Source organism: Mixophyes fleayi, chromosome 4, assembly GCF_038048845.1.
Source record: "Mixophyes fleayi isolate aMixFle1 chromosome 4, aMixFle1.hap1, whole genome shotgun sequence".
In the NCBI taxonomy this organism is placed as follows: domain Eukaryota; kingdom Metazoa; phylum Chordata; class Amphibia; order Anura; family Limnodynastidae; genus Mixophyes; species Mixophyes fleayi.
This window is the reverse complement of record NC_134405.1, coordinates 80,046,863-80,067,989: the sequence shown is the minus strand read 5'-3', so window position 1 is coordinate 80,067,989 and position 21,127 is coordinate 80,046,863. Positions and strand designations below refer to the sequence as shown.

Genomic DNA, 21,127 nt, shown 5'->3' with positions numbered 1-21,127 from the left:
ACGTCTAATCTTATCCTTCACACTCCTCACATTAATGGTAAAAAGAGAAAAATTAGCCATTAGTTGGGAGAAAAAAGAGAGTTAGCACAGTCAATACATTAGTTACCCTCCTTGTCCGGTGGGACTTGGTCCGGTCTGCCCGTGTCCCCATGGGGGGGGAGCAGACCTCTCTACTCAAGCTGGTCGTAGAGGCAGATGTGGGGCAGATGCAGGTATTCCTCCCCTTCCTCCTTGGAGTCCAGCAACTCATCCACCATCTCTTCCAGGGCCCCCTCCGCCGGGAGGGGGTCCTCTTCGAGCTCGACCGCTTTTTTCTTTGAAGGGTCAGAGTCGCCAGCTGGGCTGTCTAGCTCTTTCCGCTTCCTCCTTAGTTTGTTTTCTTCACCTGCAGAGACAAGAGGGAGAAGATCTTCTAGGGAAAGGGAGGGAGCAGCAGTAGCGGTGAAGAGGGTTAGTGCTACTACAGGGGAGGGAGGGGGTGTTGTGACAATGGGACAGGAGGGAGGTGCTGTCACAACAGGGGTGGAAGAGTTCTTACCAACTCGTGGCTGCGGTAAGGGCTTCTGTTGCTTCCTCTGGGCTGGCTTGGGCTGCAGGGCAGGTGCAGGTCCACCTTCCAGCGGTTCTTTCCCGGCAGCTGCAGCGTAGGTTCTGGCCCTCTGGGGACAGTCCCTGTAGATGTGGCTGGCCAGGCCACAGAGGTTACAGGACAGTTTTCGTGGGCAGTCCTTGGTCTCGTGTCCCGCCACCTTGCAGTTCCTGCGGGCTGAAACTTTGCAGCTTCTCGCCATATATATTTCCCATACTCTATGTACAAAACTATACAAGCTTATGTATATATATTTTATGTGATATTTATCTTACCTTAGAGAGGGGGAACATAAGTACAGTAATGGTGAGTCCACGTACATGCACACAGACACACACACTTTCAGGAGGCGTATCTCTTGCGGGTGCTCGCCTCGTGGCGCAAAATACGCACTGAAGTCATCTCCATATATTCACAGATCTGTATTTGGGCCGCAACAAAAAAGAAGATTTCCAATTTTTTTTTAAAGGGGTGACGATAACAGATGTTTGTGTTTATTTGAATGTACTTTGTACTTTTATTTTGGATTTGTATCTGTATTTAATTGTATTTTACATGGTAAATGTGACTTTTGCATTTATTTAATAACACTGTCCATACACTATTCTATTGGGTAATGTGACATTAGCATTTACTACTGACACTGTCACTGACAAACTGGCCTACTCTCCTGGGAGAGTAGGGCAGGCTCCCGGATCCTTGCCACTCCATTAGTTAAGTGGCGGGAGTGGGGCTCAGCGATGCGATTCTCGCATCATCGTGGCCCCTGCCCCCTGCTGTAATAGGCTAAAATGTTGATGACAGGCTAACAAATGACGCGGCCCACTTGGCCACGCCCCCAGAAATCGCCAGCGAGATCTCCCCTCCTGAAGTTGGCAAATATGCTCTATGCTTACTCCTTGGAGGAGATTCACTTGCCAGCGATGTGGTCCTCAATGAGCAATTGCCATTTTTCCCCAAGCAGAGCTGTTCCAAATAGCAAGGAAAAACTAGCTCAGTAACACAGCACCTTTCCCAGGTAGATTTAGTTCCATCTGTATAAGATTGGCTATCAGGTTTTGTCTAGACACAAAGAACACTTTTATCAGTCGCTGGAAAACGCCTATTAACCTGTCTTTAATAGTGAAAATATACAGGTAGCCTCTTCATTTGTAAAATGAAAGTGTACAGACCATTTTATCTGATGGCGAATGGTGATGTTGCCAAGTAACAACCCTGCCACTGAAATGCTGCCTTGTCGTGATTCATATGAACTGAGCAATTGTCAGGACAGTGCTGCCACATTCTAATTTGTGTCTCTGACATGGACATTGGGAATAGAAAAATGATGATCCTGTTTTCTTAATATAGATCCTGTTTGTCAGAGGTCTAATGCAAACAGCTGAATTTGTAATCAAAGTATTAGATAGGATTGGCACACTGAGCTCTTGCTGGTTGATGTCACATGTTTCAAAAGGTTACAGGAGGTAAATCTCGCAGGAAGGTTAAGATTTACTTAGGGATCAAGGGCTTACACTCATCCTTCTCTGCTTTCTTCAGAGGATTCTGCAAGCTGTAAATAGAAGGGATTCAACACCACAACTGTCAAATCATTGTGTGTGCGACATTCTTAATCACAGAAATTGGATTGTACATAGTAAGAAGCCATTCAGCACTTAATAATAATAACAATTCAGCACATTTACAAGCCAGGTTTGTTACTGCTTTATCAAAATGAGGTGACCTAACAACAATTACACATTTAAAGACAGTAATCTACACAATACAGTGCTCTAATACAGGGTTTCCCTCCTCCCTGTTCTCTAGGCAGGCCAGCAGTGAATCGCAGCATATATTACTACAGTTCTTATTTAATAAAATAGTGCATGAATGAACCTTACTAGCAGGGCTGATGCAACCATTAGGCGAACCTAGGTAGTTGCCTAGGGTGCCAATGGTTAGAGGACTCCTAAAACACTGAATGATTGACATATTGTAACCCATCCAGTGTTTTTAATGCCCCCGTGGTACCCCCACACAGAGTGCCACTGACATGGAGGCGGAAAGTCAGCACCTTACCTGTAAATCTGCCAGTAGCGGCTTCCCCACTTCATGGTTATGCTGGGAGGGTGGCGCTTGGCTATGATGTCACAGATATGCACCACGCTCCTACTGTGAGGAGCAGAGGATGCCACCAACACCTTCTGTCTGCTAAGGTAAAAAGCAGCGTATTTGGACGCCATTTCCGTTAACCCACCTAGAGCTCGCGACTTCAATACGAGGTAGCACATAGCAATCAGAAACTAGCACTTATGAGTCTGATAACACAGGAACTGCTAAAAGCTGATATCTAATTGTGTCATATGGATTATGCAGCATTTCTCAATTCTGGTCAGCCAGTGTCAGGCAGAATCAGCAGCAACTTATGAGTCTGATAACACAGGAGGTCCCAACTCCTTCTGTTGTAATTAGTGAAATAAATGATATATAGACACTGATCAGCCACAACATTAAAACCACTGACAAGCGAAGTGAATAACATTAATTATCTTGTTACAATGAATAACATTAATTATCTTGTTACAATGTCACCTGTCAAGGGGTGGGATATGTTAGGCAGTAAGTGAACAGTTAGTTTTTGAAGTTGATGTGTTGAAAGTAGGAAAACTGGGCAAGAGTAAGGATCTGAGTGACTTTGACAAGGGCCAAATTATGATGGCTAGATGACTGGGCCAGAGCATCTCCAAAACTGCAGGTCTTGTGGGGGTGAACCCGGTATGCAGTGGTTATTACCTACTAAAAGTGGTCCAGGAAGGACAACTGGTGAACCGGCAACAGGGTCATGGGTGCCCAAAAGTCATGGATGCGCATGAGGAATTAAGGCTAGCCGTCCGGTCCTATCCCACAGAAGAGCTGATGTGACACAAATTCCTGAAAAAGTTAAAACTGGCTTTGAAAGAAAGGAGTCAACACTACCAAAATATCCTACGTAAATCTTTATTTCAAATTCAGAAACTGTGCTAAGTATGCAGAATATGTTGGGGTTGAATACTTTTTCAAAGCACTGTAGTATTTAGCCCTATCATCTGGTTACTTGTATTCTATGCAGAACACCAAAATCTATCATATAAATCAGGGGTGCAAAAACTGTAGGCCATTAAGGTATTTTTCGAGGCCTGGGCAGGTTGTGTTGAAATCCCTGGAGAACAACCGAGTATAAGGGACTCTCTGAGGTACATAGGGCTGTAGTGGTCCAGGATTAGGGACTGAGCAGCAGCCAGTATGTAAAAGAGGGAGTAAACAGAGCTCCTGTGACAGACCACCTGGAATTTATGTCAAACATACCTGTCTGGTTATTGCCTGTACATGGGATTTCTTTCTGGATGGATATGGAGGGGCCACCATCCCAGACAGATGACCTGGTGACTATCATCCACAAACTCCGGAGCAGCGAGTTTCCTTCATTAGATTGTAAGCTCTTGCAAGCAGGGTACCATGTTTCATGTCTTCACCTTTTCTGTAAGTCTCAGATGTCCTTCTTTGTTTTATTGCATGATTTGTTATAGCGACTGTCAGGTGCTGCAGAGTTTTGTGGTGTGTTATAAACATAGTTTCCTCCCGGTTACTAAATACCTCTTTATAAAAGTGGCTGGGTGCGGGGCTTATGACATGAATAGCATGTCATCGTTGCCCCATCCCCTGATGTAATTGGACAGAAACTGTGAGGAGTTTGTATGTTCTCCCCGTGTTTGCATGGGTTTCCTCCGGGTGCTCCGGTTTCCTCCCACACTCCAAAAGAAACATACTGGTAGGTTAATTGGCTGCTACTAAATTGCCCTTAGTCTCTCTCAGTGTGTGTGTGCATGTTAGGGGATTTAGATTGTAAGTTTCAGGGACTGATGTCTATGAGTTCTCTGTACAGCGCTGCGCAATTAGTGGCGCTATATAAATAAATAGATGATGTGATGGCCACTTAGGGGGCAGGGCCAAATGACATGACCCGCCAAACCCTGCCACTAACACGCCCATCTCCGCCCCATCTCCTGGAGTACCTCTTACCAAAGTGGTCAAGTATGGTTACAAATATATGATAACAATGATGAGTTCTCTTAGAGCAGGCCTGGACAACCTGTGACTCTCCAGTTGTTGTAAAACTACAAGTCCCAGACTCCCAGCACGCTCTGCCAGCTATCACAACAGGTTGTCCAGGCCTGTCTTAGGGGTACATTTATCAAGTTGTGGGTTTAAAATAGTGGAGATGTTGCCTATAGCAACCAATCAGATTCTAGTTATCAATTATTTAGCACATTCTACAAAATGACAGCTGGAATCTGATTGATTGCTATAGGCAACATCTCCACTTTTTCAAACCCACAGCTTGATAAATTTACCCCTTGTGTCAGTTAGTGAATTAATGTATATTCTAGAATAAATCCACACCCGCATATGCATAAATTACGTCCTTGTACTTTCACCACTGATTTAAAGGCTCAACATTTTCCTAGTCTCAGAATGTGAAATTCCAGGTTACTGATGCCATTTGTTTTTTGATTCTATTAAAAATCATATTTATGATTTAGATATAATTTTAAATTCAAATTAAATTATGTTAAATCTTCTGTACAAGCCGAAAAACTATTAATCTGCTAGTTTTTGGCTTAGAAATCTCTATGCCACGTGTATTCTATCAATTGGTGCAAAATATGTATGTGTCCATTTACCCCATCAGTGCTATTTATCAGTAACAAAAAGTATTCCATCTCTGGGTTATATTTCTGCACAGTGTAACCAGAGCTTTCTGCTGATTGGTTGCTGCTTGCAAAACCCTCCTACGTTTTTGATAGGTAGGTAAAATCTCTGGCAGCTGAGGTTTTATCGTGTGATTGGTTAGAATCTCCGTTTTCTGACAGACATCTAACCTGTGATTGGATACTGTAGTTGCCAGTCTGGTGGTGGTAGAAGATGCCGGAAGTAGCGGGGCTGATGAAGGTGAGATGAAGCATCTGCCGGTCAGCAGGGTCAATGTGCTAGGTCTTCTGTGCGGCAAGTCTAAAGGGCGAGCAGTGCTGTATGGTGCACCCTCATCTGCTGGGGAACTAGAAGTCCCAGCTTACCAAGAGCAAGCTGCGACTAGTAGTTCCAGAAGAGCCCTGGATTTGTTCATCTCTAGTAACACATGCCTATATAAATAAGCCATGGTAATCATTTAGTTTATAGTCATATTACAACTGCATGGGTAGTGTGGAATACTGATTTATAATGATGCATATATTATTTACATTGCCTTTAAATATCTTTATAAAATGACAACGTTTGTTAATGTCTTGTCAGGCACTTTAAACCAAATAAGGCATCAGGACATGTATAAATTAAACATGCGTTTGGGCGGCCAGGCAATTAGTTTACATGCACACTTTCAGTGTTTAATAGGCAGTCATGCATATGAACTAATTGTGCAACTATGCAGCATGATTAACTTGTATGTGGCAGGTTTTTCATGATGGTAAGCTTAACTACAAAAACACTGGAATTGGTTACACTGCTATATGTAACCGACCTGTGTGTTAAGAGACTGGCATGCATTTTAAATTATGTTCATGCTGCTAAAGATGTGTGCTCCTTCATTTAGAAGTACAGACCTTCCAATGTGACCCACTCCAGTCTCTGCATAAGGCTGGGTACACACTACAGACTTTTCCAACCAATGTGTTATCTACAACGATTGTACCAATGACTGAAAAAAAAAAAAAAAAAAGTCACGATCGGCATGCCGATTCATGTGTACACATTTTAGATGTTTTAAAAGATTTACCCTCAGGTCTGTGCTCTTCAACTGTCATAGCCGTCGACTGAAAAGATTGTGACTCTGTAAACTCTATGGAGATCCTGATAGTGCATACACACTGCAGAATTGGAACGAGATTTATAGTTCTGCTAAACAATCAAATGATGTGACGATCGATACTAGAACCAGAACATTTTTGGGTTGGTTAGTATGTTAAAACAACATAAAAGGACAATGTTACCTGTTACCGTTCGACTCTTCAAGGAGTGAATTGATTTTGGGATGGCCATGCCATTTCCTGCATTGCGTTCACTCTGAATATTTTTTTGCACTCTACACAAGCAAAACTTACATTTTATCAGTGAATATAAGACTTTCATATCCCTTTTATATGATAGGGAAAAACAACCAAAAATAAATGTTTTCATGATCTTTCTCTTAACTACTTTTACGCAATGAATATAGCCACAAAATGTACCCAAATTTTATTTTAATACTTTATACCATTTGTCCATAGGATGTGTGGGAAGTGACTGTGATTAAGGGCATGGGGAGAGAAAACTGCTGGCATGGAGAATATATACCTTCAGCTCCTTGGAAGCAGAGTGCGGCTGGCATAGTTACAGAATTAAATTGCTAGCTTTCAGAAAAGCTCAGCCAGGCAGAAGTTTACAAATGTAGTTGAATTAGCAGATACTATATCTGTAAACAAGAGGATGGGGAGCAGTGAATTCTAAATAATCCAAGTGTATTGACTTAAATGAGATACACTTTTGGATCCAACCAATTAGTTTTTGTGTGCCTTTTTTTATTGAAGACTGTCTGCAGGAGATTGATGTTTATATCCTGCTGATATTAGCTGCAGTAACAAAGTATCTCCTATGTAATGTAAATAATTATTTTAACAGTGTTCTATTATTTTTGGGGTGAGAAGTGCAGTATTAATAATCTGTTATCTATTTGCGTTGTGCAAAGCATTTTGTATATAACATTTTACAAGAAATACAGTGATAAATGTTTACATTACCAATAGAGAGGCATCAAAAGATATTATGTATTTCATAAGTGTATATAAAATGTTTAGATTCATTCGTAAATGTTACCTGCAGAAGGGACCCATTTGTTACAAAAGATTGCAGTTTAAATTTTGATTGTTGAAAGTCATTTATGGCTATTTTTTCTTGTTTTTACCCCAAACACTACCCACGAGCACATATTTTCTGTAGCACACAGAACATCAGCTTATACTGAACTGTAGCATAATAGGGGATGACTGTCCCTAAAGGTGGTCTCATGTGCTGATCCTGCCACTCACAGAAAGTTTAGTGACTGGATCCACCATTCAATTAGCCAAACACACAGATATCAGGCCAAATGTAATAAAACACATCACTATAAATTATTCTTTCTTTGTTCTTGATCTGTCAATGGAAAATATCTTTATAATCCAATAGGAAATTGTGGGCAGGACAGTGGCGAAGTGGTTAGCACTTCTGCCTCACAGCGCTGGGGTCATGAGTTCAATTCCCAATCATGGCCTTATCTGTGAGGAGTTTGTATGTTCTCCTCGTGTTTGCGTGGGTTTCCTCCGGGTGCTCTGGTTTTCTCCCACAATCCAAAAACATACTGGTAGGTTAATTGGCTGCTATCAAAATTGACCCTAGTCTGTCTCTCTCCCTCTCCCTCTCTCTCTCAATTACATCAGGGACTGATGTGAATGAGTTTTCTGTACAGTGCTACGGAATCAGTGGCGCTATATAAATAAATGATGATGAAATGGTCCAGAATGGCTACAATATCATTACATTTGTTCAGCTTAAGGTTCAGGGACATTTCTTACTGTAGCATGACCTCTTTCACAGTGTACAAAATGCTGTGTTCCTGATTGGGCATTTCATTACTAAAAGTGACCACTTGGTTTGATATATTTTTAGCATATGATTTTCACTAAAGGTGAAGTTGTCCTTCAAGGTATCAGTGTGTGTCTCGTGATTGTGATAACTTTTCAGAACTCATGAGAACAGCCACATTCATTTTAAATACAGGGAAGAGTGTGTATTTTCTCTCTCATTTACATATAATATACTTTTATTAAGAAGGAGCTGTCAACAAATATATGGAAGAGATTGCTAAATGTGTGAATATTTTTAAGTTGCCATTTTTAAAATAAATGACTGACTACAGTAGTGTTGTAGTAGTTATTCCAATTTTAACCCTCATGAAACAAGAACGTAGTGTCAACCTTAAGACTTTACAAGGTCTCAAAGGACAAGTAGAGAGGCCTGAAAACTCTTCCTTCCCTCAAAGTCCTGCTCAGGAAACACAGCTTCCCTGTTCCATACAACAGATCAGCAACAATGGAAGCTTTTTATTTTGGAAGTATCACTTCAGGACTGTAAGAAAGGAGGCAGGCATTGTGCAGTACTGATGATTATTTACATCACTGACCACAGCCATAGATCATCATCATCAACCTTTATATAGTGCCAGCAAATTCCGTAGCGCTTTACAATGGGGATAAACACAGTAATAACCCAATACTGGGAAATACAGACAGACTGAGAGGTAAGAGGGCCCTGCTCGCAAGCTTACAATCTATCATCATCACCATTTATTTATATAGCGCCACTGATTCCGCAGCTCTGTACAGAGAACTCATTCACATCAGTCCCTGCCCCATTGGAGCTTACAGTCTAAATTCCCTCACACACAGACAGAGAGAGAGACTAGGGTCAATTTTGATAACAGCCAATTAACCTACTAGTATGGATGAAATCCTTATGAGTAGGGGGGCTTTAACAACATTGCTTCTAGCTGCTAAATTTCCCCTCTGAAATAAGCTTTACTCTTTATTGTGCAAACTAGAGAATGAAAGCAAGTATCTGAGTGATGACTAGTTGTCACAGAACTAGGCGTAACTATTTGATTCTTCGCTGTCTGCGTAGTTTGACTCCACCAACCACGGAGGCATGGAGTCTAATGAGGTGAAGATGTTCAGCAAGGACGTTTGGGCTTTGCTGCTTCAACCCACAGGTTGTGGTTCTCTGGATGGGTACCAAGCGAGGTCAACAGGAGCGAAAGATTCGCCAACCAGGGAAGAGAAGCTGGATACCAAGATCAATAGAAGAGGTTAAGATACAGGATACCAGGATTAGCTTAGAAGCCAATGATGCTGGATACCAGGAACAGTAGAAGAGATTTGGATACAGGATACCAGAATTGGCTTAGACGCCATTGACGCTGGATGCCTGGAACAGTATAAGAGATACGAATATACAGTATCAGGATTAGTTTAGAAGCCAATGACGCTGGATACCAGGAACAGTATACGAGACATGGATACCAGGATTAGCTTAGAAGCCAATGACGCTGGATGCCAGGAACAGTAGAGGGAATACAGGCTACCAAGGAGCCAAACAATTCAGCAACTACACAGGTTATAGTCCATGAAGATCTGACACTCGCTGGTCTGTCCAGGTGCCATAAATAGTTAAGGCAATGAGGGGAAGTGAATTCTAATCACCCTATGGCTAAATACCAAGGCTAATAAGACTCGGAAAAGAAGCAGCACATCACCGCCTGGAGACCTGGCGGAGGAGGCCAGGTAAGCACGCCGGACCCCGATAGGTAAACTGAAGGGTCCGATGCTTGACACTAGTGAAAATTTTTGCCTAAATGCAATGTTAGAAAAACACTAAGAATATTTTAATATTTGGTCTTCTCGGCAAAGCATAGCTCAGGGTAATCTGGAGCAGGGGATTGTAACAAAAAATTTTTACTAGCCCAAGACAGCACCCACAATGAACAATGTCTTCCTAATTTATGGACTGGAACACAGGCAAGTTTAAAACCCTTTCCTCAACATCCTCCTGTTTCCTGTCCCCCTGGAAAAGGTGCAGACATATTGGAGCCTTTTGTAGCTGTAGATACTCAGTACCTACCAGAAGGTTCGCAGGAACCCTCTGACCTATCCAGCAAGCTCTGGGCCAGGCTTTGCCAGGGGAGGAGGTTAGCATCAGGACTTAAAAAAACAGATGTGGAAGTTGCTTAATCAATTTATAGAACCTATAAATTGAGCAACTTCCACTTCTGTTTTTATTTGTTTGAGAGGCATGTTTGACATCAGTAGCTGATGGGAACTGGTGGTGCTATATTTCCAATTGGAGGCTTTTTGGGGTACCGCTTGGTAAGTTAGCTCTCAATTTAAAAACACATATATGTATGGCCAAAAAAATAGGGACTCTCATTGTTTAGAGTTAGCACCACCCTATTAGCAGAAGCACCTTGACGGGTCGGGTAGTTTATACCTTGCATCTGAGATTTCTGCATTTCTATATACAAATAGAAATAGCAGCTCCTTTGCGGGTTATAGCAGTATGCTGGGGGATTTTTCTCTGGGTTTTTTCTTAGCATCAGGAATTACCCTTCTGGGAATGAAGCAATCTCAGAAGAGACACTAGGAGATTTTGTCCCTCTTACCATGTATTGGGGATCATTTTGAAGTTCAGCGATAATGGAAGGCTTGCGGGGTAGACCCTTCCCAAGAGATTGTGGGAACAAGTAATGATCTTGATTTCTGTCCTACAAATAATTACATTTTTGTCCTCCTGGCACAAAACTGAGAAAAGTAGCTGGAAGTAGACGTAGGCCTTGGCTGCTGAAGGTGCCAGAAAGGAGATATTTAAAAACGGTGGAAAAGTAAAACAAAAAGTTGTACAGTCGCATTCCTAAAATGCTGGGATATATGGGAAGAGATTGACAGAAAGTTGAAAGAAGCCATTATGTTATGCTTGCAGATTGTTGTAGCCTAGTACAATGAAGCGGCATAAACTCTTTGATTTTGGAAGAATCCAAAACATTAAAACCCACCCGAATGCTTCAAGCTTAGTGAAAGTAACATCATAAGGTGGAAATTTGAAGATAACTTTGTTGTTCATACCTTTTATAGGATGAATTTATGTAGCCTTATCTTTAAAGGTCTGCCTAGAACAAATAAAAGGCCATATAAAGGCAAGAGAGTAAATTTTAGCCTCCCTTCTGGTCTTGAATAAGGCTGTGGACAACGTCCGTGATGTGTCAGCAAATTTTGTATGTGTGGTGTCAAGAACTTGTCTGTATTTGAATACAGCTAAAAGACTTGGGTCCTGTAAGAGGGAGATTTCCTGTTTGACCCCAAATTAGGTAACAATCTGGAATAGGCCCCTGATGATAAGAATATTCCAGAGGTAAGAATAAAAAAGTATTTTTATTTTATAAAAAGATTCCAGAGACATGAATAAAAGGTGCAACTTTCCTAAAATAAGTAGAGAACGGGATTTTTTCCCATTCCAGATCTCAATGACACCAGGGGGTAAATGTATGAATCTCCGGATTCTTCATCTCCGGCGTGTTCAGCCTCTTCAGCGCTTAAATTTAAAGCGGCGCTGCATTGTTTCCCTTTACAATGCAGCGCCGCTTTAAATTTAAGCGCTGAAGAGGCTGAACACGCCGGAGATGAAGAATCCGGAGATTCATACATTTACCCCCTGGAGTGGGGTGAGTGGAAGACAAAGTCGTTTTCAACTTCAAGGCAAGAGAAGATTTCCAACAGATAAATCCACTGATGAAAGAACATTGAAGATTTAAATTTTGCAGGAAAGCATAGAACAGATTCCTGAACACCCCAGTTAAATCTTCCTCCGCTATATATGAAGCTCTGCAACAAGCTATATGCAATACCCTGACTCCGCCACAAGAATGGGTCAGGGTTTCTATTCAGACGTTCCAGCTTACCGCTATGCCATATAGGCTCTCATCATCCTGAATCCTTACTGAGTCACAGGGCAAAAATAATCGTCCTGTTAGGAGTACATTCAACTTTGACAAGCTCATATTTACATTACCTCATGATTTGGGCAGAGACAGAGGCCTGTTTACAATAGACGTTGAAGTTGTGAAAGTATATTCTGTCTCAGGTCAGAGGATCAACTAGAAACAGTCAGATCCTTATGCAGAAGGAATATTTTTGGGGAGCATCCTCCGGGACCTTGTACAGGAAAATGTCAAGACCATTTTAAAAAAATATATTCTCTTTAGAGGTGCACTTGTGTCTCTATCAAGGAGGACATCTCTATTGGGTCTCATAATGCCATTCCCAGGGTTCCTTTTGGCATGTTTTCACTCAAGACCTTTACAGATGGTTACCCTGAGAGTCTGGAAGAGAAATACCTCTGCTTAGGGCAAAGCAACCTTGCATATGTTCTAATTGTGTTGATCTAGGGCAGGGGTGTCCAACCTTTTAGCTTCCCTGGGCCACATTGGAAGATGACGAGTTGGTTTGGGCCGCACATAAGATACACTAACAATAACGATAGCTGATCATCCAAAAAACCATAGAAAACATAGTTAACATATATATATATGAGAAAGAAAGTGATATATATATATATATATATCACTTTTTTTTCAAATCCCCCTATACTTACCTTTCAATCGCCCTGTTCAAAAAATCCTCTCTAGTTATTATACTATAATCACTTTTTGTATTGTTTAGATGCAATATCAATAAAGTGCATTTAAGCCAGGCATTGTATATCAGGGTGCCCTGACCAGGCCTGCGGTACCTGACATACACCACTGTGACCCCAAATTGTGACCTGTTTTGCTAATTACACCACTATGTTAGTTAAGGGATAACAACTTATCATGGGCCAAAGAGAATAATATATAATGCCCCATTAGTATTACAAGTAGAAGTATGTAGCAGGGAGATAAGGTCCATGATGCTCCAGGACCAGGTGACTTTTATTCACTGGTCAGCGTCCCTTGAAATAATAAAAAAAAAATCCCCCTTAACTTACCTTTTAATCGGCTTGTTCTCCTGTCCTCTTCTCTTCTTTTCTCCAATTCTGTGCTGCTGATTGTTCTTCTCGCGCGGGTGACTCCTCTGTGCTGCACTCCGCAATGGATGTCATCACGCCCAACATTCACTGCGAGCACCGCACGGAGGAGGAGACAAGGGAGGGAGCCAGAGTACCAGCTGACGTGACCGCAAGGTAAGTATTTTCTTTTCTTTTTTTTGCAGGATTTTTTTCTTCCATTAACAGTGCTGCCCCCTTGCCACAACCAAAACTCCTTCTGGGCCACATTTACAGGCGTGCTAGGCCGCATGCGGCCCGCGGGCCGCTGGTTGGACAACCCTGATCTAGGGGAAGGAAAAACAAAACCACTATTTTGACAGGTGCCAGTTTAACCTCACAATGTCCTTCCAGATCCCAAATATGATCATTTGATAGATTCCATGTCAATCAATCCCTCTACAGATACTATTTCTTCTTGCAAGAAAGGCATCAAATCCATTTACGTTTGTGAACTTGCCCATGCCACCTCGTGTTAAGGAATTCCACAGCTTAACAACCCTTACATTAGAGACATTTTTCTTCCTATCACAATTTGATGACCCCTTGTCCTTTGTATGAAAAATTCATTGGATGTTTTTATTGACCTTCACATTATTTATACTTAATAATTAGATCTCCCCCAAGGTGACTCCTTCTAAAGTAAACAACTCTGGGTTTTCTAATCTCTTTTTAAGTTAACTCTTCAATTCCATTTATTATCAATGTTGCCTGCTACTCAACTCGCTTGAGTCATTCTGAGTGTTGCCCCAAACTGTTTTCTATGTTGTAGTAGTGACTTATACAATTTATCCGCCCCCCTTTTCCTTACTGCAGGATTTTATTTCCTATTTTACCCACTGCCTGGCAGTGTGTGTGCTGCTACTGGGCTTTCTGTCAACTAGTATTCCAAGTCGCTTTCCCCAGTTATATTCCATTTAATGTGTAATTAGCTTAGATATTATTGTGACCTAGGTGCATAGCCTTTCATTTATCTACATTAAACTTAATTTGCCATTTTGTCTAAAGCTTTATGTAGCCAGTTACTATCCTGCTCTGTGTTAATAACCCTACATAGATTAGTGTCATTAGCAAATATAGACTCCTTACATTTTAGTCCATCTACAAGGTTATTAATACAATAATTAAAAATACTGATCCCTGTGGAGCGCCACTAATAACTTGAACAGCCTGAACAGAATATGTTTAATTTATAGCTACCCTTTGTCTTCAACCAGATCACTACCTATGTACTTTTCCCCCTAGACCTAATATTCTCATCTTGTGTACTAGACTGTTGGCAAAATCCAAATATATGACATATTTCACTACCAAGATCCAGTTTGACATTTATATTGTCCTAAAAATGAATCCTATTTTTTTGGGTCAGATGCCTTTTCTGCTTTTATGGATGTTTCTGCACCTCCTCCTGTTAAGTAACATTTGTAATGGCGTGCCTAGGCTATTGCTACACAACCTAGATGCTGGTGTTTTCTTCCTCCTTGGTGAATACAGATTAAGAAAACCCATTGAAAGATCAGCTTTTTCTTTATCTCCTACAGATATTTTTCATTTATCACGTAGGTGGACCAATATTTTTATATTTATTACGCTGCTTATGTACTTGGAAAAAAACGTTTTTGGAATTAGAATCTTTTGCAATCAATTTTAGTCTTCAGTCTTTATTAACCTGATTTTCTACTTATCTTTCTAAATTCCTTATGTTTCCGTATTGAATATTCTGTCTCCCCTAGTTTTAATAATTTATATGATTCCCCTACCATTTATTACAGCTAATAATGCTTTATTCCTAGACATTTCGGTGCCTTATGGTATGTACGTCCATCAGTATTTATTTAAAATATTTGTAAAAAAAAATCTGAATTGGTCCCTCTGCTTTTAAATGCACACTTTCCTACACACTTCAAAGCTTCCCAGAGCCGATTAACTTTTCCCTAGTACTGTAGTAGATCTCTTACAAAATGTTTATTGAAACTCCAATCAAATGTTGTGATAACTATTTCCTAAATGCCCCCTCACTTGTATGTTAGTTCTGTCTGTTGTTAGACAGTATCAAGTCCCTCAGAGCTCCCACTCTAGTTCATTATTAGGAAATAAAAGATAATACATATTATTCTATTTGCAAAATGTGGTTGTAATTTAAAATAGATTAAACGTGGCTTTGCCAGAACCACTAAAAACTCTGGTAAAAGAACAAAAGGAATTTAAATTTGAGACTCTTTTGGACAGTCTACAGTGTTATGATCTTTACAACAGGTGCATGAGAATAGGATGCCCATATGGAGGACCTCTGTTTGGTGAATCTGGATAGAAAATCAGAGATTTCTGTCCTCAAATGACAGGAAACTGTTGGCAATCTGGAAAGCACTGAAGAGCTTCAAAGACCAGGGGGTATATTTACTAACCAGCGGGTTTGAAAAAGTGGAGATGTTGCCTATAGCAACCAATCAGATTCTTGCTTTCATTTATTTAGTGCATTCTACACAATGAAAGGTAGAATCTGGTTGCTATAGGCAACATCTCTTTTTCAAAGCTGCAGTTTAGTAAATATACCCCAAGAACTTCATGAAACACATTGAAGTGTAGACCAACCACATTATGAGTGTTTCATATACCTATAAACTGGGAGGAAGCAGAAGCTGGAAACGACAGAATTTACCAATGAGGTTGTTTGCTTGTACAAAAAAAAGTAACCTTCTCTCTTGCAGCATAAATACCGACTTTTTAAGCAGAAAAGTATATAAACAAGACAGAGTAGCATCTAATATTAGAAGATATAAATAAGCAAAAATGGTGCCACAAGAGAAAATGCGTTTTCCTCCCTCTAAACCCCCCTAGGGCCTTCCTGTTTGCTTATACCTTTCCACCACTTTTCCTTACTGCCAAGGTGATCAGAAAGATCCAGCAAGATAAGCTGTGAGTTGTCATGATTGGAAGTCTAGGAAGATCTCCTTGGCAGCTAGGAAGATCCATGAGTACTACAAAGACCTGATTGTACTGGATCTAGTAACTCATCCAGATCTGAATGTTGAGACTAGTTGCAGCTAGTACTTTTGTTTCCTGGGCCAGCGGCTCTGTTAGGGCTGCAAAAATAGAGGTTTGAGGTGCGTGCAGCCTGTGAGCTGCAACTTTGACACTCCTGCTTTAAGCCACTGCAGGACATTGTAATAAAGTTTGCCTTCCTACTGGCTATCACATCAGCCAGTAGGTAAGGGAGACATAGGTTGTTTTTTATTTTCTGGAAGACAGCCATTTATTACAATCCTTAACGATTGAGGTATTATCAGACTTGATCCAGCATTTCTTCCTAAAGTAGTCTCAAGATTCCACAGGGTTCAGTAGGTCATTCTTCCTTCATATACACACCCCTTCCAGTTAGAAAGAAATGAGTTTTCATTGCTCATGTGGGAGGAGAGGTTTGATTCAATACTTCCCTTCAGAGGCAAATGCTAAGGGAAGGTAGTTTCAGTTGCAGGATGTTTACAAGATGACTAACAACAAGGTACCAGAAGTAATAAAACACAACTATAGCAGTATCCACATTCTGGGTGGAGATTGCTGGGGGCTCGGTGAATCTGACTTACTGGGCCTCTGCCTGTACCAGTATCCACAAGATACCTAGTCTAATCAAGAATTGGCTTTTAGACTAAAAGTCTTATAGGCAGTTGTCACGCCCTAAATTAATCAATGATCTTCTCAGGGTGGATGCTGTACTGGGAATGAAATGAAAAGTTAGACTTTGTATTAAGTTTTCCATGAATTTACCAGGACAGCACAAAGTTTTCCTACCCTAATGAACACATGCAACCAAAAAAATGTATTTGGACAGTTCTTGTAAATGCACTGAGGAGGGTGGAGAGAGGGGACTTTTAAACTTGTCTATGTTCCTGTTCATAGATAAGTCTCAGTTTGTTGTGTTTTTAGAAGTTATTTGTACTTACTGTTCATTTAATTGTAGAATTTTGAACACGTTTGTTATTGTATCCTTCTTTTCTTCCATAAGTTTGTGTTTCCATAGCAAAAAAGGATACTTTTCTGTTATTTGTTGAGATTTCTGGGTCTCTTGGAGTCTGATAATTAATTGACTCCCTGTTTTATTTACTGCACTAAAAATGGCAGGTGCTGCTCTATATTAATCATAGCCAGACACAAACAAGGTTGGCTTTACCTCTGTAATTTACAGAGCAAGATCCTTTCTCTTTCTTCTGCTCATAAAGAGAAGAGAAGACTGCTCCAATTGTAAAGCGCTACGGAATTTGCTGGCGTTATATAAATAAATGTTGATGATGATGATCACAACCTTCATGTTTTAACAGAGCCAGGTAATGAGCATCAAAGGATCCTTTATCTTGGTTTTTTTATACGCTCTTCTGTGGTTACTGGCTACTGTCATTTGCACATTAGTGTCAAATTCCTATCTATAAAGAATCTACTGAACCTATGGTATGTGCATGTAGTTTTTATACTGGCAAAAGTCTGAAGATGATTATGCACCCATTGTGAAACAATGGGCCTGATGCTGTGTTGGACGTACACCCGTTTGCTAAGCGTAAATTTTGAAAATTTGCACACCACATGCCCACAAAGAGACTGCACATACACAGTTGTGCGCGTCTTGCACCTCCTTACAATTGGATAGGCAGGACAGGGGAGACAACGGAGGCCTAGCATAGGCAGAACACAGGAAGGGAGTATTCACACAAATGTGGTTGTGGCAGACCAGCACGGAGACTCATAAATGCCTGTCAGGAGATAAATATCTTTTGCACCAGCTCAAGAGCAGGTGCAAATACATGATAACGGTGATAGGATTTTGAGAGCATATTTTTAAATATATAAATTTTATATCTTGCTTAGTCAGACCCAATGTCTTATGGAATGGTAATAGCTTAAATTGTATTAAAGTACAAATAGGAGGAAGAGTAAGGCTTATCTGATTAGAACATGAACTAAAACTATAAGTGAAAACTTCTTAGGGGGAGCTGACGTTCACCATTGTGTGAAGTGTACACTGGATTAATTGCAGCTTTCTAACTTGCCAATCTTAACCTTTAAAGAGTCTGGTGATCACCTTTATTGTCAGAGGGACCTTATGGGAAAGAGGACCAGATACAAGAACCAAAAATGAATAATAATGTAATAAAATGCACAAAAGTTGTGAGCCCCATATTGCCCCTACACATAGTGGATACCTGTGCTCCTGGATTGTATGTAAACTGTGATTCAGAATGATTCTTGACCACATCTTGCACCCTCATTTGTGTGTGTGATTTTTTTTTTTTTTTATTAAACCTTTGTGTTTCTCTCTTTGCATAACGTATTAGCTCTCTTTCTGTCTTGCAGACATGCTTCTGGTGAGAACAGCCCACAATGTCTTGTTACGAATACTCCTCTTCCCGGCAGGATCTTTCGGGCAGACTCGTCCCAACGCCTCTGAGGTTCTGACCCAGCACCTTCTACGGCGGAACTTGCCACACTGGACTTCTTTCTGTGTGAAGTACAGCACTGTCAACAATGACCAGTTTGCTTTATCTAACTTTAACTGGGAAGTGAACGGCACAAATTACCATGTCCTCAGGACGGGCTGCTTCCCTTTTATTAAATATCACTGCTCCCGTGCTGCCCCCCAGGACCTGCATCTCCACAACCACTTCTTTACCACACTGAAAGCCATAAATCTAGGTAAGTGATGGAGAGATGCTGTAATTACACCCCACACACTCCATCCTGCCTCCCACCCAAGGCTTATTAAATATTTAGCTTTATAAAGGCCATCAATTGTCTTTTCAAACAGAATATGTGGAGCATGGCTTCCTGTGGCTGCTTATCCATATGGCTGGGATTAATTACTTTGCTTTATTATCGCAGCTTATTAAAATCTCCCTTGCTGCCGTTGGTTAGAACAGCCCATTATGTTAGCGGGTTATTATGAGTTTCATATTAATCGCATTATTATCTCTCTGGCTGCCTTTCATTAGTAAAACTGCAGAGATGCTTGTAACATAAATAAATAAAATAAAGTTATCCTTTCATTGATAGCACAATAATGGGGAGCCAGAAGTGGTGGTATGTGAATGCAGAGAAGTACATGATGATGATTATGATAATGTTCTTTTTCTGGGCTTGGCGACTGATTCTGATTGGTCTGTGTACGCTTGGCAGGGATCCCTACTCTTATGTATGGCCTGGGATCCTGGCTTTTTGCCCGAGTTACTGAGACTGTCCCTACCAGCTGTGGACCAGTGACCGTCTACTTTCTGATCAAGGAGGACGAAGGAGCCATGTTTTGAGACACAGATATAAACTTTAACTCCTGTATAACTCTTTTTTTTCCTACAAGCTCTGTTTTCTCTTTGTTTCCTCCCTCTGTCTTGTTTCACCTATATTTACCCTGTCTTTAGTTTATTCTACTTTGACATACTGGGGCATATTCAGTTGTTGGCGTTATAGCCAAAAATCTCGCGGCGCGCGCACTATTACCGTCATTACGGTAATAAGTACTGTAATACCTGTATCTACGCGCACTTTCTCGCTGGGTTTCAGCTCACAGCTCCCTGAGCTGCGAGTTGAAATCCAGCTTACTATTGCCGTAATACTGATAGTAATAGTAATAGTTTTTCCGCAGCGGAAACCGCAGACAATTGGATACCCCCTACTGAATCAAGAGTCTTAATTGTAAATCTGGTGCAAAATTATAGTACTGTGTATTATTTATATAAGATTGGGAAGTTCTGGTTGTTTGGTTTAAAAAAAATCCTGATTTTGGCATCAGAGTTGCAGTTACAATACTGATTAAATAAGCTGTACTGGGACTACATTGATTTTGTTATGTTTATTAATTAACATATTTATTGAATGGTAGAATTATTTTGCGTACCAATTTGTTATTTTGGCTACTTCATTTTTTCAAAGAACCACACACAGTGAAAATATTTAGTGTTTACCCTTTACATACATACACTGCAGTCAGCTGCCATATGGGCTGAACCAAAATTCAGCCTAGAAATTCACTAGGCGTTATGACAGCACTGATTTGTAATCCAACCTCTTCCTTGCTGATTGTGCTTTGTACTGGGTCTGGGCCAGAAAGTTCTGCTTTCCATACGATTTTAATGAAATGGTTTTTAATTACCTGATTGAATGTAGCCTCTTTCGATGTCCATTCCCCAACCCTCAAGCGGGACTGCTTTGATTTCAGATATCATGTACTGCTGACTATGCGCACCTGATTTCCAATAAATACGAATAACGAGGCCCCGTGTCCGATCGGCAGCAGAGCAGAGCTCCTACGAGAACGCCTCTGACAAACTGCTTCATCGATCCTGCTGTTGTGAGCTGCAAGCTGCATTAAACAGGCGTTTGATTTCTTGCCTAACACTGTCACTGTTTAACAATTAGGCAAATGTAATATTTTCTTGTATTACATGGAAATCAATGCACCTTTTGCTCCGGTGGAGTTGATCATGGTGAGAGATGAGCTGTCAGAGGTCAGAGGTCAATGTGACTATATCATTTCTCAGCATGGATAAGCTGTTCTTCCAGCTGTCACTGAGGACTCATTCACACTTCTCAACTGAGCTACAAGCAGCTTGAAAATTGCAGAAAATATAAATCTTTCAAAGTTAAGTGTTTAGTGCTGATTCTTGGTGGACAAGTTAGAATAATCCCAGTGAATGAAATAAAAGCATCTCTAAGAACGTTCACCAGTATTCCACAGCGTGTCTGCTAGGGACAGAATAAAGGATCAAGTCTTGTGGCCACCCGGTAGATGATGGGTTAATGGTTCCTGCCACTCGCTGTAATTGAAGCTCGGGCGCCCAGATCAGATCCGATCCCTGCCACCTTTCAACACTCTCTCTCTCTGTCTCCTATCGTCAT

General features: G+C 40.8%; 1 protein-coding gene across 2 annotated transcripts; it reads left to right on the top strand.

The window, feature by feature from the left end:
* Positions 1–5,482: 5,482 nt before the first annotated feature.
* Positions 5,483–20,048, top strand: C4H15orf61 (chromosome 4 C15orf61 homolog). Of its 2 annotated transcripts, none has more exons than XM_075207579.1 (3): positions 5,483–5,557; positions 18,593–18,931; positions 19,412–20,047. In XM_075207579.1, the coding sequence occupies exons 2-3, from the start codon at positions 18,595–18,597 to the stop codon at positions 19,537–19,539; spliced, it is 465 nt and encodes a 154-aa protein (XP_075063680.1). In that variant the 5' UTR covers positions 5,483–5,557; positions 18,593–18,594; the 3' UTR covers positions 19,540–20,047. The 2 variants fall into 2 exon arrangements, with proteins under 2 accessions (XP_075063680.1, XP_075063681.1); XM_075207580.1 differs by lacking the exon at positions 5,483–5,557 and adding an exon at positions 5,574–5,766 and having other exon boundaries at positions 19,412–20,048.
* Positions 20,049–21,127: the final 1,079 nt, after the last annotated feature.

What these genes read in the sequence shown, in the direction of transcription:
- C4H15orf61 (XM_075207580.1), top strand. Translation starts at nt 18,595, where the DNA reads ATGCTTCTGGTGAGAACAGCCCACAATGTCTTGTTACGAATACTCCTC. An exon ending in ACTGAAAGCCATAAATCTAG is followed by an intron (nt 18,932 to 19,411) that starts GTAAGTGATGGA and finishes TACGCTTGGCAG; the next exon opens with GGATCCCTACTCTTATGTAT.